This window comes from Malania oleifera, chromosome 7, assembly GCF_029873635.1.
Source record: "Malania oleifera isolate guangnan ecotype guangnan chromosome 7, ASM2987363v1, whole genome shotgun sequence".
NCBI lineage: Eukaryota > Viridiplantae > Streptophyta > Magnoliopsida > Santalales > Ximeniaceae > Malania > Malania oleifera.
This window is the reverse complement of record NC_080423.1, coordinates 109590141-109602849: the sequence shown is the minus strand read 5'-3', so window position 1 is coordinate 109602849 and position 12709 is coordinate 109590141. Positions and strand designations below refer to the sequence as shown.

The window sequence follows — 12709 nt, the reverse complement described above, 5'->3', positions numbered from 1 at the left end:
TTAAGGAAGAAGTGACACGAGTTCTTAGTGAAGTGGAAAGGCCTTGGAGATGAAGGAATCAGCTGGATTTCTTTGGAGGATATGTAATCGTTCGTGGACAAATTTGAAGAGTAATGTTGACCGCATAAGTGGGGGAGCGTCATGAGCCAAGCTTGTTCAGGGCATTATGCTTGCCTATGATCGCTTGTATCGTGTGCATGGGATGGGTTACCACTGCATATATTTGTGTAGGTTTATTTTTCAAGAGTAGTTGTCCTAGGGTAAAAATGGGAGTATGACTCCTCGAACAAGTCGATGTTTCCTAGTGCCAAGGTGAGATTTGCGTATAAAGCTCTTTAGAGGAGGGTGAGCGTTCATCAATTTGTAAAACTCACTAGTCATTGTAAACGTGTTTAGCCTACTTGCTTCCCTCACTAGACACAAATGGTTAACGGAGGTGTTGTTTTAATGAATTATGTTGCTTTGATGTTTACTGCTTGCTTGCCATTACTTTCATGAATGCTTATTGCTTCCGCTTACATTTCTTTTAATGACAATGCAAGTGTTTAGTTGGCAAAACAGTGGTAGAATTTTGGCTGGCTAGTTAAGCAAAAGTGCTTTAGCTAGCGTTGCATGGCCCTTTACGAACGTGTGAAATACTCAGCTTGTGACGCCCAATGCATGCGTGCCGGTGCCCACCGCATGTCATTGTGATGCCACGGGATGCCCACTTGTAGTTACTGCATAGCCCAGTGCACGTAAGCTGGTGCTTGTTACATGTCAATAGGATGCTCACTTGTACTTACCACATAGGCTAGTGCGTGCACGTTGGTGCCTATTGAATGTCAATGCGATGCCATGGAATGCCCACTTGTACTTGCCGCATGGCCTAGTGCATGCATGCCAGTGCTCATTACATGTCATTGCGATGCCACGGGATGCCCACTTGTATTCGTTGCATGGATTAGCGCATGCATGTCGGTGCCCATTGCTGAAGTGTGTCCAAGGAAAGGCACCTATTAGAGGGGCATTGAGGAGAAGAGAAGGCACATGCTTGTACACATAAGGCCATAGCGAGGGGCATCAGGGTGAAGGCACATGCATGCATTGCATGGCACAAGGTCATTGCTAGGGGCATTGAGGATAATGCACATGATGCTTTTGCAAGAGGATGCCTTTGAGGCACATGCATGCCTTACAAGGAATTACACAAGGCCATTGCGAGGAGCATCTAAGATAAGGCACATGTATGTCTACAAGGCATTACACAAGGCCATTGTGATGCGCATCGAGGGTAAGGCTCGTGCATGCTTACAAGGCATTACACAAGGCTATCACAGGGGGCATTGAGGAGAAGGCACATGCATGCCTAAGGCCATTGCACAGAAGATCAAGAGTGGGGGGCATGAGTGAGGCCATTGCATTGGTTTGGTAGCTGGGGATGTCTAAATTGGGTTGTTGCATGGGACTTCATGGGTGAGCCATTTGTAAGCATATATGTGGCACCATGCCATCCCATTCTTAGGATGCGTCATTTTGGTTGAATTGTTATGTATTGGATGGTGCCAACACACGGTTCCCCCCACACCCCCCCCCCCCCAACAAAGCATCTTGACCACAAAGTATTGAACCTTGTGTGTTTGTTCGGGTGCATGCTGACATAATTGATGGATGAGGGCATTAGGCAATGACGTGGCAGTTGTGAACATGCTCCTTGTAAACCATGAGAAGCTGTGATTGGCCCCACGTGCCATGCACCGCAACTCTCTCTGACTTGTTTCTAGCCTTCCCATTGTGCAAAATCCCAAAATCCAAGTACCCATGACTTCCAATTGAATCCCATAAGTCCCCACAAATTTTCATAATTTTCCAATTTTATTTGCTATTTTTGTTTAAATTTTTGATATTTAATTAAAAAAATAATATTAATCACATCGGAGCCCAGAAAAATCTGATTTTGTTATGTGGTTAGCATTTTTGTGTCCTCCACAAAATGGAAAACTTCTTCCAAAGTCTTCACAGGCCACAATGCTCCCTGCTTTGGGAGCGTAGGGCGAGGGTTGTCAGTGTTTGCAGCCTTACCTACTGTTTTTTGCTGGGATACTTTTTCCTTGGGCTCAAACCCATGACCAACCAGTCACAAAGAAGCAACCTTACTGTTGATCCAAGGCCCGCACCCTCCCCAAAAATATTGAGTATTGCTAAAAAATTCCCCAATGCCAAATCAAAGTTGCATAAGGTGCTCCTAAGGCAAGGGACGATTCTTTAACTCCTCGTGCTATTGTTGTGATCATAATAAACTAAGAATCATGGAAGCTTGTATATGTTTGGGAGTAGAATCATGTAGCATTTCTTTGTCATCAATTTTTTTGACATTAACTAAAAGTGGATGAGAAAGGTTTAACATTTATATTTATCACAACTTTGGGAGAATTAGTTGAGAGCAAGTAGTTCTGCGTAGAAGTTCTGAGAGTTCTGGAAATATCGTATATAAGTTCTTAGAATCTGTTTACATGATCTAACATGAACATAAGATAGCAACTTGGCAACAACGCTGTTATATAATTCATTATTATATTGCCTTCTGTTTCACTTGCTACATTGATATCTCTTGTTGAAGTTGGCCTTTGAATTTCAGTCTTTTTAGTGATTCTCATTTCGGTTGGTTTAGATTTCTTAGTTTCTATTATAGCAAGACATGTGATTGTTAATATTGGTGGGATACCCTCTTGTGATATCTCCTGAGACATACATTATTAGGGCAAATTGTCATTTTTAATCGACTTAATGGAGTAACATATTAACTGTCAGCTAAAGGCAATGGGTTTGACTAGAAATGGATTAAAATCTCAAGGGAGGATCTTGAGGGAGGTGAACACCGAAGGGGGTTAACACCAAAGGAGGTTTTTGCAATTTTCCCTGTAATTGTCTTTTCTCCTTGTTGCTGCTCCTGCCCTTTGCACCACTGTGGTGCTGTGGTGGGGTTCGATTGGTGGTCAGTAGTGTTTTGGTTGAACAAGAAACTGATATTACAACGGAAATGTGTGTCAATTCATTTATAAAAATCTGGAGAATGACAGAAATGTATACAATTCATCATGTCATATTCTTGCATTTGAATGTCAATATTATGATGGTGATGATCCTTTTGTCCATGCAATGTAGGTGCTACTTTTGCTGCTTCAGGCACGGCCACCAGGGAAAGGAATGTTGAAGAGTTTGCAGTTCCCATTGGTAGGGAAAATGGTGTTTCAGGTGTGGACATCGGTGAAAGGAATGTGGAGGAGTTTGGGGTTCGCATTAGCAGGGAAAGTGCTACTTTTGCTGCTTCTGGGGTGGACTTTAGTGAAGGGAATGTAGAAGAGTTTGCAGTTTCCACTAGTAGAGAAAATGATGAGCATAACCAATCCACTAATGCTGTATCGGATGCTGAGAATATCCATATGGTTGATGGTGTAGAACATCCATTCATACTTAGTGGAGATAAAGAAATCCCTTTCACTTATCTAGCCAGCTTATCAGCCAAGTGGGCTGCAATGAGGGAGAAGGCTCGACATGTTCAAGGAACAATAAAGGTATATGAATATTTTTTATTTCTTCCTCAATAAAATGATCTATCATTCAGTTTGTTTGAGCTTGCATAATAATTATAACTCAGATTTAGTTTGGCACGGCTCTATTAAATTCAGCTGAATGGAGCCTGATCGGAACTATTTGGGGTTGGAGTTATGATTGTTTTTAATTTTAATAATTTATGAATGAGCGAATTCTAACATCTAATAATTTTCAACAAATTAACTTGCTTCCATGGTTTTCAATTGGTTTTCTCTAAAATTTACTTATTATGTTTTGTTGAAGATGGTAGGCATGGGACTTAGTTTATCTGATGTGTGTATACATCAGTAATCAATTTGTTTGGTCAGAGGTTTATCTACATGCATAAGAAAACCCTTAAGGCTTACTTATGTTGCGACAATATTCTTATAATATTTACCTTTTATTTTGTTTTCATTCTTCCTCAAAGATTATATTATCTATAGTTGTATAACCTGACTTGTATGGAGATATTTTTTATTGTACAAATTGAGTACAATAAAACCACACTCAATGGACACGGACATGCGCTGTTTGTTCATATCCTGATTGTCATTGACATAATTGCCAAATCAGACTTGAATAATGAATCAAAATCTTAAATTTGTGAATTGAGAATGCAATCGTATTGTAAGTTTCAGCACAAATTCTAAAAATCTGTTGTGCAATAAATGTATGTGTAAGACAAACAAAATACATTTACAATGAAATATATTGATGAAAATTGAATGTCTATGTACCCTAAGCCTATTGTCAAAATGTCTATGTATGGATGGAAAGTATACTATTCATTAGAAAGTTGAAATAGTAGAGCTCACTCACCTTTGAAATGTCAGAATGTCAAAATATCTCCATATTTAAACACTTTCAAAATAAACTATTCTTGAGGAGAATCAAACAAATGGAGACTTATGGAATTGTTAATTTTAGAAAAGTGAAGGGAGGGAAAAAAGAGTTTGGTGAAATAGAATTCTTTATCATGCTCGCCCCCTCCCTCTCTTCTTTTCTCTCGTAACCCTGGGTTTCGTTTGGTGTGTGTTCAACCATGGCTCTTGTTTGCCATGATTGAAGGAGGTTCCTTTTGGCTGTCTAGATTGAGGGGAAATCCTTCAATCTGCATTAGAGTAGTTGGCGAGAGTGGATTTGTTTTGTTATTTGAAAGGAACCTCCTGTGCAATTCTTGGGTTAGAGTTTCTTTGGCAGCGACACAATATATCTTTCTTTTTTTCTTGCTTTTATTTTTACACATTTACATTCCATTCCTTGTATATGCCATTTTTAGCTGATGGTACGGTGTTTAATTTTGACTTATTCTTGCATGTCCTTGGCTGTAAACAAGGTAATCTTCCTATGAAATATTTGGGTCTTCCTTTGGGAGCCAAATTCAAGGATAAGACAATATGGAACCCAATTTTGGAGAAGATAGAGTGAAGGTTAGCAGGGTGGAAACGTTTGTACTTATCCAAGTGAGGTAGAGTCACGTTAATTAAAAGTACTCTATCTCATTTGCCCACTTACTTTCTATCTTTATTTCCTATTCCTGCTGCTGTGGCTAACCATATTGAGAGACTTCAAAGGAATCTTTTATGGGGTGGCATTGATGATGAACCAAAATTCCATTTGGTTAAATCGGATACTGTTTGCTGTAAAGAGACTGGAATTGCTGGTGCAGAGTAGCGAGCTCCTTGATCTTGGAGGAAGTCGTGTTGCAAGGGAAATAGGAACTTTTAGTTCAGTGATGCGAATCTTCTATAAAATTCATTTGGAACTGATGTGAGATAGTTAGATTGAAAGCGATAAGAGGCTGGTTTATAGCCAGCAGCTAAGGCTTTGCAGGAGGTTTCTCAGGCGTTGAGGGTGAAGTGATCTGGGCCTATGTCCACCTCTATTGTGTTAGATATGGGCCCATTGTTGGGTAATTTGGTTTCTTTAGAGTTAGGCCTTGATTGGCTGAAAATTTTCAGCTTAGATAGGCAACGAGGCTCAAGGAGTTATTAAGTTTAAAGAGCCTCCATATTAGGCCCATTTACTTGAATTGTGTCAAGGTTTTCAGTCTGATTTTATAAAGGAATCTCTGAAGAATTGGTTCAAGAATCAATTCTAATAACTTTAGGGTCATAAGGATTATGCTCGTGGAAGGCACTCTGATTGGTGCAGAAATGAGGAATTTTTATGGAAAGAAGAGAAAGCACTTTGGTGAGGTGGTGGTGGTGCCAAAGATATTGAAGAGAGATTTAAAAGGAGAGTTAAAAGTAATGTGGAAGATATACATGCTAATAGGAAGGGTGTATCTGGTGATAGGGTTAAAGGAAAAGAGGTAAAGATTTTTTGGCGGGGGGGGGAACCCCTTGGAGTTTGCTTTTTGATTAGATTTGGGAATGCTGATGTCAGATTTTGTCCAGGGTGCTGACGAAGGGAATGACAATCCCCAACAAGAGGGATGGAGAAAGGGAATAAGACAAACAAAAATACAAAACCATACAAGACACAAAGTCACCAGCTTATTTTTCTTTTTTTTTTGAAATGATAGGAATCAAAAAGAAAAACCTTAAAATATCTATGAAATTAGAGATATGGTTTGGGAGAGCATTTGTGCAAAGGGAAGGTGTTTGACTAATCATCTTAATGATGCTTAACTAACCAGCACCCTTATTGACACTCGTTCATAAAATGGTTACCACAATTACATGTGTGTGTCTTCAAAATAAAATAAATGAAAATTAATGAAATAAAAGTAAAAGACTCCTTTTGGTCCTCCAATATTATCATTATTGTCAAATGGCACGCCAACATGGCTTCAAGAAGCCTAGAGTATTGCTCTAAAAAGGGGTTTCCTTGAGAACCTTAATTTTGAAAAAAAACATGGTGATGATGATGATAGTAAAGAGTTGGTTTAGGAACATTGCGTTGTATCACCGATCTTAAAAAATAGGGATTTAGAAAGAAGACACGGGGTTGTGTCACTGGTCTTGAAGAAAATGTGTTGAGAAAATGAGTAGGTAACCTTGGTTCGTCCATCTAATTCCGTTGATTAAGACCATAATCACCCTCAATCATACGATCTTCAGAGGTTAAGAATTCCTGCTCTGTTTAGAGACAAGGGGAAGAAAACGCTATACAATAAAGTCTTGTCCTTATCATAAGCTGAAATCAGATTTTGAGAACCAAAAGATAAAATTTCATTTTCTGGGATTTTTCCCTTTTTGTTTTTTTTGGATTTTTAAAGATTAATGAAGGCAGAAATTAATTACACATGTACACACACTAGAAGTCTACTTAAAATCACAATACACTTATAAATATCTAAATACAATCATAACCACACTTATATACTTATGTACCCCCACATAAATTCCTATACACACACACATAAATATATTTATTTGTTTTGAGTCGCACTTATATTCACACACCTACATGTATATTCACATACATAATAATATGCTTACTCACACACTAACACATACCATATATACACATATATACATTTACATGCTTAATAATACGTATTTAATACACACTCATATATATATGTATAAACAAATTTTCAAATGTATATATCTACATACATCATAAATGTATATGTATATATATACTAACACACATTTATATAACTTTATGCACTCACACACATGTACACTAACACCCATTTATATAACTTTATGCACAAACAAACACATGTACGCACATACTTAAATACTAATATTTACATTTGTATTCACATATATATGTACAAATACTTAACACACGCGCACACATATATTCATATATATATATATGTGTGTGTGTGTGTGTGTGTGTGTATATATATTTATGTATACACATATATATTATATACTACACACAAATGTACACTTGTATATACACACACTGACACACACATATATACACTTGTGTATACATGTATAGTTACACACACATATACGTGTGTACATAAATGCTTATATATATATATATATATACACACACACACACACACGCATATATATTCTATTGTACACACACGCACATATACACACACACACACACACATATATATATATATACTAGTACACCTACACTTGCATACTTACACACATATACATGCACTCACACACATGCATTTATCCATGCATATAATTACATGTTTACACACATTATTGCATGCATTTACCCACACATGCTTGCATGCATATTAGCCATGCATTTACACTTGCATTCACATGCATGAATGCATTTATGCATATACACTCTTACATGTATGCATGAACACACATGCACTCACACACACACACTGTCGGACACTAAACACACTTATGCATGCATACATATAAACCCCATGCATATATGTATATGAACCCCATGCATATATCCCATGCATTTACACTTGCATTCACATGCATGAATGCATTTATGCATATACACATGCTTGCATGCATATTAGCCATGCATTTACACTTGCATTCACATGCATGAATGCATTTATGCATATACACTCTTACATGTATGCACTCACACACATGCACTCACACACACACACTGTCGGACACTAAACACACTTATGCATGCATACATATAAACCCCATGCATATATGTATATGAACCCTATGCATATATCCCATGCATGCATGCAAAAATATATACGCACATTCGCATACACTCACATGCATATACTCCTGCACCTCTACAAACACACACATGCATACAGTCAAATGCATACATTCATGATGTGCACTCTCCAACACATGCATGCATGACCACGCAAACATACCCATGCATGAACGCAATCATTCACATCCATACGTGCATGCATTCATTCACATGATCACACATAGTATGCATGCACTTATACTCATAAACACATGCACATGCATGTACCCATGCATATATCTTCATGCAAATGCACCCATGCTATACTAACACTGATGCCATGCGCGCACACAGCATGAACGCAATCATTCACACCCACATGTGCATGCATGCATTCACATGATCACACATAGCATGCATGCACTTATACTCATAGACACACATGCACATGCATGTACCCATGCATATATCCTCATGCAAAAGCACCAATGCTATGCACACACTGATGCCATGCACACACACAGCTACACATGCACATTCATGCATGCATTCACACATGTATACGCAACACATGCACACACGCTGCACCTACAAATGCAACATTTTGTTTATTTTGATCTAAAAGCCATTGGAAAAGGTCTAAAGATTTTTTGCATTAAAAAATCAGGAAATATTTGAAAATTTTCAATAGGTTTGATCTGGAACCACCGGGATCTATTGGATTTGGGTCGGGAGTGAATGCTTATTGAAATGCAGATCTTAAGATTTGAATCGTGAATCATAAGATTCAAATTGATTTCTTATTAAGATTCAGGGACAATTCTTATTTTTCTTTATCTACTAGATTCAAAATTTCAAATTAAGCTAGTGAACCAATTTGAATTGTAGGATTCAAATTGAAAATCGTGCAATTTTTTGACTACTGTAGTCATTGACAGCAAGGGGATACATCATAGGACAGGTTTATTGGGTTTCAATTGATGTAATTGATTCATTTACTACCCGGATTGAGCATGTATTTGATAACAATACAATCATGCCATCACAACAGCACTCGGTCAATATTAGTTACCAGTCACAGATTTATTTATATCAGAAAATTAATTTATAATTGGATACTCAAAAAGTCGAATTGGTTTTATGTAGGGGAGATCAACTACAAAAGTTATATATCTTTTAACAAGATCAACGGAACAGTTTACGGAGAAGAAAAGAGACTTACATATGGTTGTTATTGACTTAGAGAAAGCCTATTATAGGATACTTAGGGAAGTTTTATCACGAGGATACCTATGGAAGTTTTATAATAAGTTTTAGAAAGAATTTTTTTTGGGTATGTAGTAGGTATACTGATGTCATTAAGAATATGTACGATAGAGTAATGATTAGTTTAAGGATTACTATGGAGAGTTTAGAGAATTTACAACAACAATAGGTGTAAGGATCTGCTTTGAGTCCTTATCTTTTTGTACTAGTGACGGGTGAGCTTTCTAAGAGTATCCAAAATGAGGTTCCATGGTATCTTTATAGATGATATTGTCTTGATTGATCAAATTAGGGTGATGTAGAATCTAAGTTAGAATTATGGAGAGAAGCTTTAGAGTTTAGAAGTTCTAGGATAAGTAGAAATAAGTCGCAATATATAAAATCTAATTTTAGTGATAGAAGGAATGTTGAATAAACATTAAACTTGATGATTAAGAAATTAATAGCATTACTAGATTTTGATACCTTGGAATCATACGCAAACTGAAGGAGAAATTAAAGAAGATATTATGCATAGTGTTAAAGTAGGGTGAATAAAATTTAGAGGTGCTTTGAGTGTATTGTGTGATTGTAGAATACCCTTAAAATTAAAAGTAAAGTCTTATAGGATGGTTGTAAGGCCAATTATATGGATCAAAATGTTGAGCAACTAAGAAACAAAGTTTCCAAAAAATAGTAGTAGTCAAAATGAGAATGTTAAGGTTGATAAGTGGTACAATATTAAAAGATAAATTAAGGAATGAAAATATTTGTAGTAAGTTAGGCATAACACCTGTAAAAGATAAGTAAGGAAGGGATGTCTTAGATGGTTTGGGCATCTGCAATATATTTCAAATACTGCACCAGTAAAGAGTGTGTTAGTTATTGTGAGGGGCAGTAGAAGAAGTAGGGATAGGCCTAAAATAATTTGAAATGAGATAGTGAATAAGGATTTAATAGCCTCTAAATTGTTGGAAATGGTTACCCATGATCACATAAATTAGAGGAAAAAGACTCGTGTAGTCGATCCCACCTAGTGGGACTTAAGGCTTGGGTGGTGGTGTTTTTGTAATTGGGTACTACTTAATGTCTATTTGGAAGCTGTCATCTTGAAGATGAGGAACTTGGATTTTGAGTAGGTCTTGTTTATTTAAACTGAATTCGATTGGATGGTTTGAATTGCTTTCTTGACTTTTGTTTATCTTTTCAAACTACCATACTTGGCCATTTATTCTTTAATCAACTCCTTCAAGATATGTTTGTTAGTGTTATATTGAAATATGTCTCTTACTTTCTAATCTATAAAGATGTTGTGGTTGACCTTTTTATGCTTGTGGATGGAATTTATATTTTTAGGAAAATTATACTACATAACCCAGTTTCACTTTGCCTACCTGTGGCAAGTTAGTCTTTTGGCTCTGTTATACATCTAACATGCATTAGATTAGTGAAAGAAGTTTTTGGCACAGCTGTACTCAAATCAACTCAACAGAGCCTGTCCCGAAGCCAAACTATTTGGGATTGGTTTTATGATTGTGTTTAATGAATAAATTTTGAATGTGCCAGTTCTAACATCAAATAAATTTCCATTGAATTAACTTGCTCCCATACTTGGCAACTGATATTCTTTGATGTCTAAAAATTAACAGCAGTTAAAGATGGTAGCCATTGGACTTGGTTGTACAAGTATTTAACTAAGCATAAATATATTTCCTCTCAAAGCTATTATAAGATTTTGAATGTTTATTTTCTTCCAAAGCTACTATAGATTTCTCAATGTGATAACCGTGTATTGTAGTGCTTTCTGACTGGTGTAAAGGGATTCCATTATAAGCAAAGGACTACATATGAGCTTCTAGTTTATGTTGATGATGGTAGCCTTATTTCTGAGATCCTCATTGATCACAACGTGAGTTTCTATTGGATTTTACTTATTTATTCCGTGAGCTTGCTAGAATCTTGCTTGATAAATTTTTTGTATTCTCCAGGTTGTACAGAAAGGAATAGGTCATTCTCCTGCAGAGGTCACTGCAGCTCTTGCTTCTTCGGACACAAAAAAAGTTAGCAATATGAGAGAGATATTGAAGCAGTTCCAAGTTTTCTTGGTGAATTTCGAGGTAATATCCCTTTTCCTGGGTTTGGGAACTTGGCATTCAAATTTTAGATATAACTTCGATTTGAAGGAAATTGCGAAACAAAATACATGCATCTAAATTCAAAAACTAAACCCATGCTTCCAAAACACTATTGGACTTTTGAGGGTTCTACTTGAAGTTCAATGGATGTGTTTATGTTTAGAAGACAGTTCTTCCTACAAAGGCTACAATGCTTGAAAGGCAAATCTAGGGAATATTTACTTGTAAGAGCTTGTGTATATTTATATTGTTTCATCGTCTGGTTATCTATTTTCCAGGGAACAATGCTTGTAGAGATGAATGAATCCTTTGCTATTCCAATTGCCCTAGAAATGAATCAAGGCTGTCCTGCATCTGATGCATGGTTGCTTCTTAGAAGACTGAAGCCCTCAACTTCTCAAGCGCCACAGCAACACCAATTGGATCCCATTAACATATCCCCTTGATTTTACTCAATATGTGCCTACCACTATTTGGAAAGGAAGTCGCTAAGGAGCATAGGTTGGCATGGATTTTTCCAAGATCATTGTTTGGGTATTCTTTGATTTCATCTCTCACGGCTTGTGCCTAGAAAACAATCTGGAAGAAAGAAATTTCAAAACTGAAGAGTAATTGTCCCAGAAATGCCTACTATGCCTACTAGTTGATTTTATTATCTTGGCCGATTGTGCATGTTCTTTGATTTCGTTTCTCATGGCCCGTGATTGGAAAACAATATGGAAAAGAGAAATCTCAACTGAAGAGAAATAATCCTAGACATGCCTAATTAGTTGATTTTATTATCCAGCTGATTATGCTTACCCAGAAGCACCTTGGGTGATGGTAAACTTTGATGGGTCCTTGCATGGCGTGTAACGAGTTAAGCTTGTTCAGGGCATTATGCTTGCCTGTGACCACTTATCTTGTGTGCTTGGATGAGTTTCCATCATGTAAATACTAGTGTAGGGTTATTTTCTGTTAGTAGTTTATTTGTATGCCAAATAAGGCAGTATGACTCCTCGATTACTTTGATGTTTCCTAGTGCTAGAATGATAATTACATAAAAACCTTTTTAGGGGAAGGTGAGTGTTCATCAGTCATTGTAAAAGTCACTAGTTATTGTCAATGTGTTTAGCCTACTTGCCTCTCTTGCTAAACACACTATCAACAGAGGTGTTATTAATAAACTACGTTTGCTTCAATGTTTA

The 12709-nt window shown here is 36.9% G+C and overlaps 1 protein-coding gene across 1 annotated transcript in view; it reads left to right on the top strand.

Annotated features, from left to right (window-relative positions):
- Positions 1-12709, top strand: part of LOC131160707 (recQ-mediated genome instability protein 1) — a 33331-nt gene extending 20622 nt beyond the window's left edge. Inside the window, exons 5-8 of the mRNA XM_058116567.1 lie at positions 3145-3554; positions 11186-11296; positions 11376-11504; positions 11801-12709. Coding sequence (XP_057972550.1) covers positions 3145-3554; positions 11186-11296; positions 11376-11504; positions 11801-11968 — 818 coding nt within the window. The 3' untranslated portion in view covers positions 11969-12709. The remainder of the gene's footprint in view (positions 1-3144; positions 3555-11185; positions 11297-11375; positions 11505-11800) is intronic.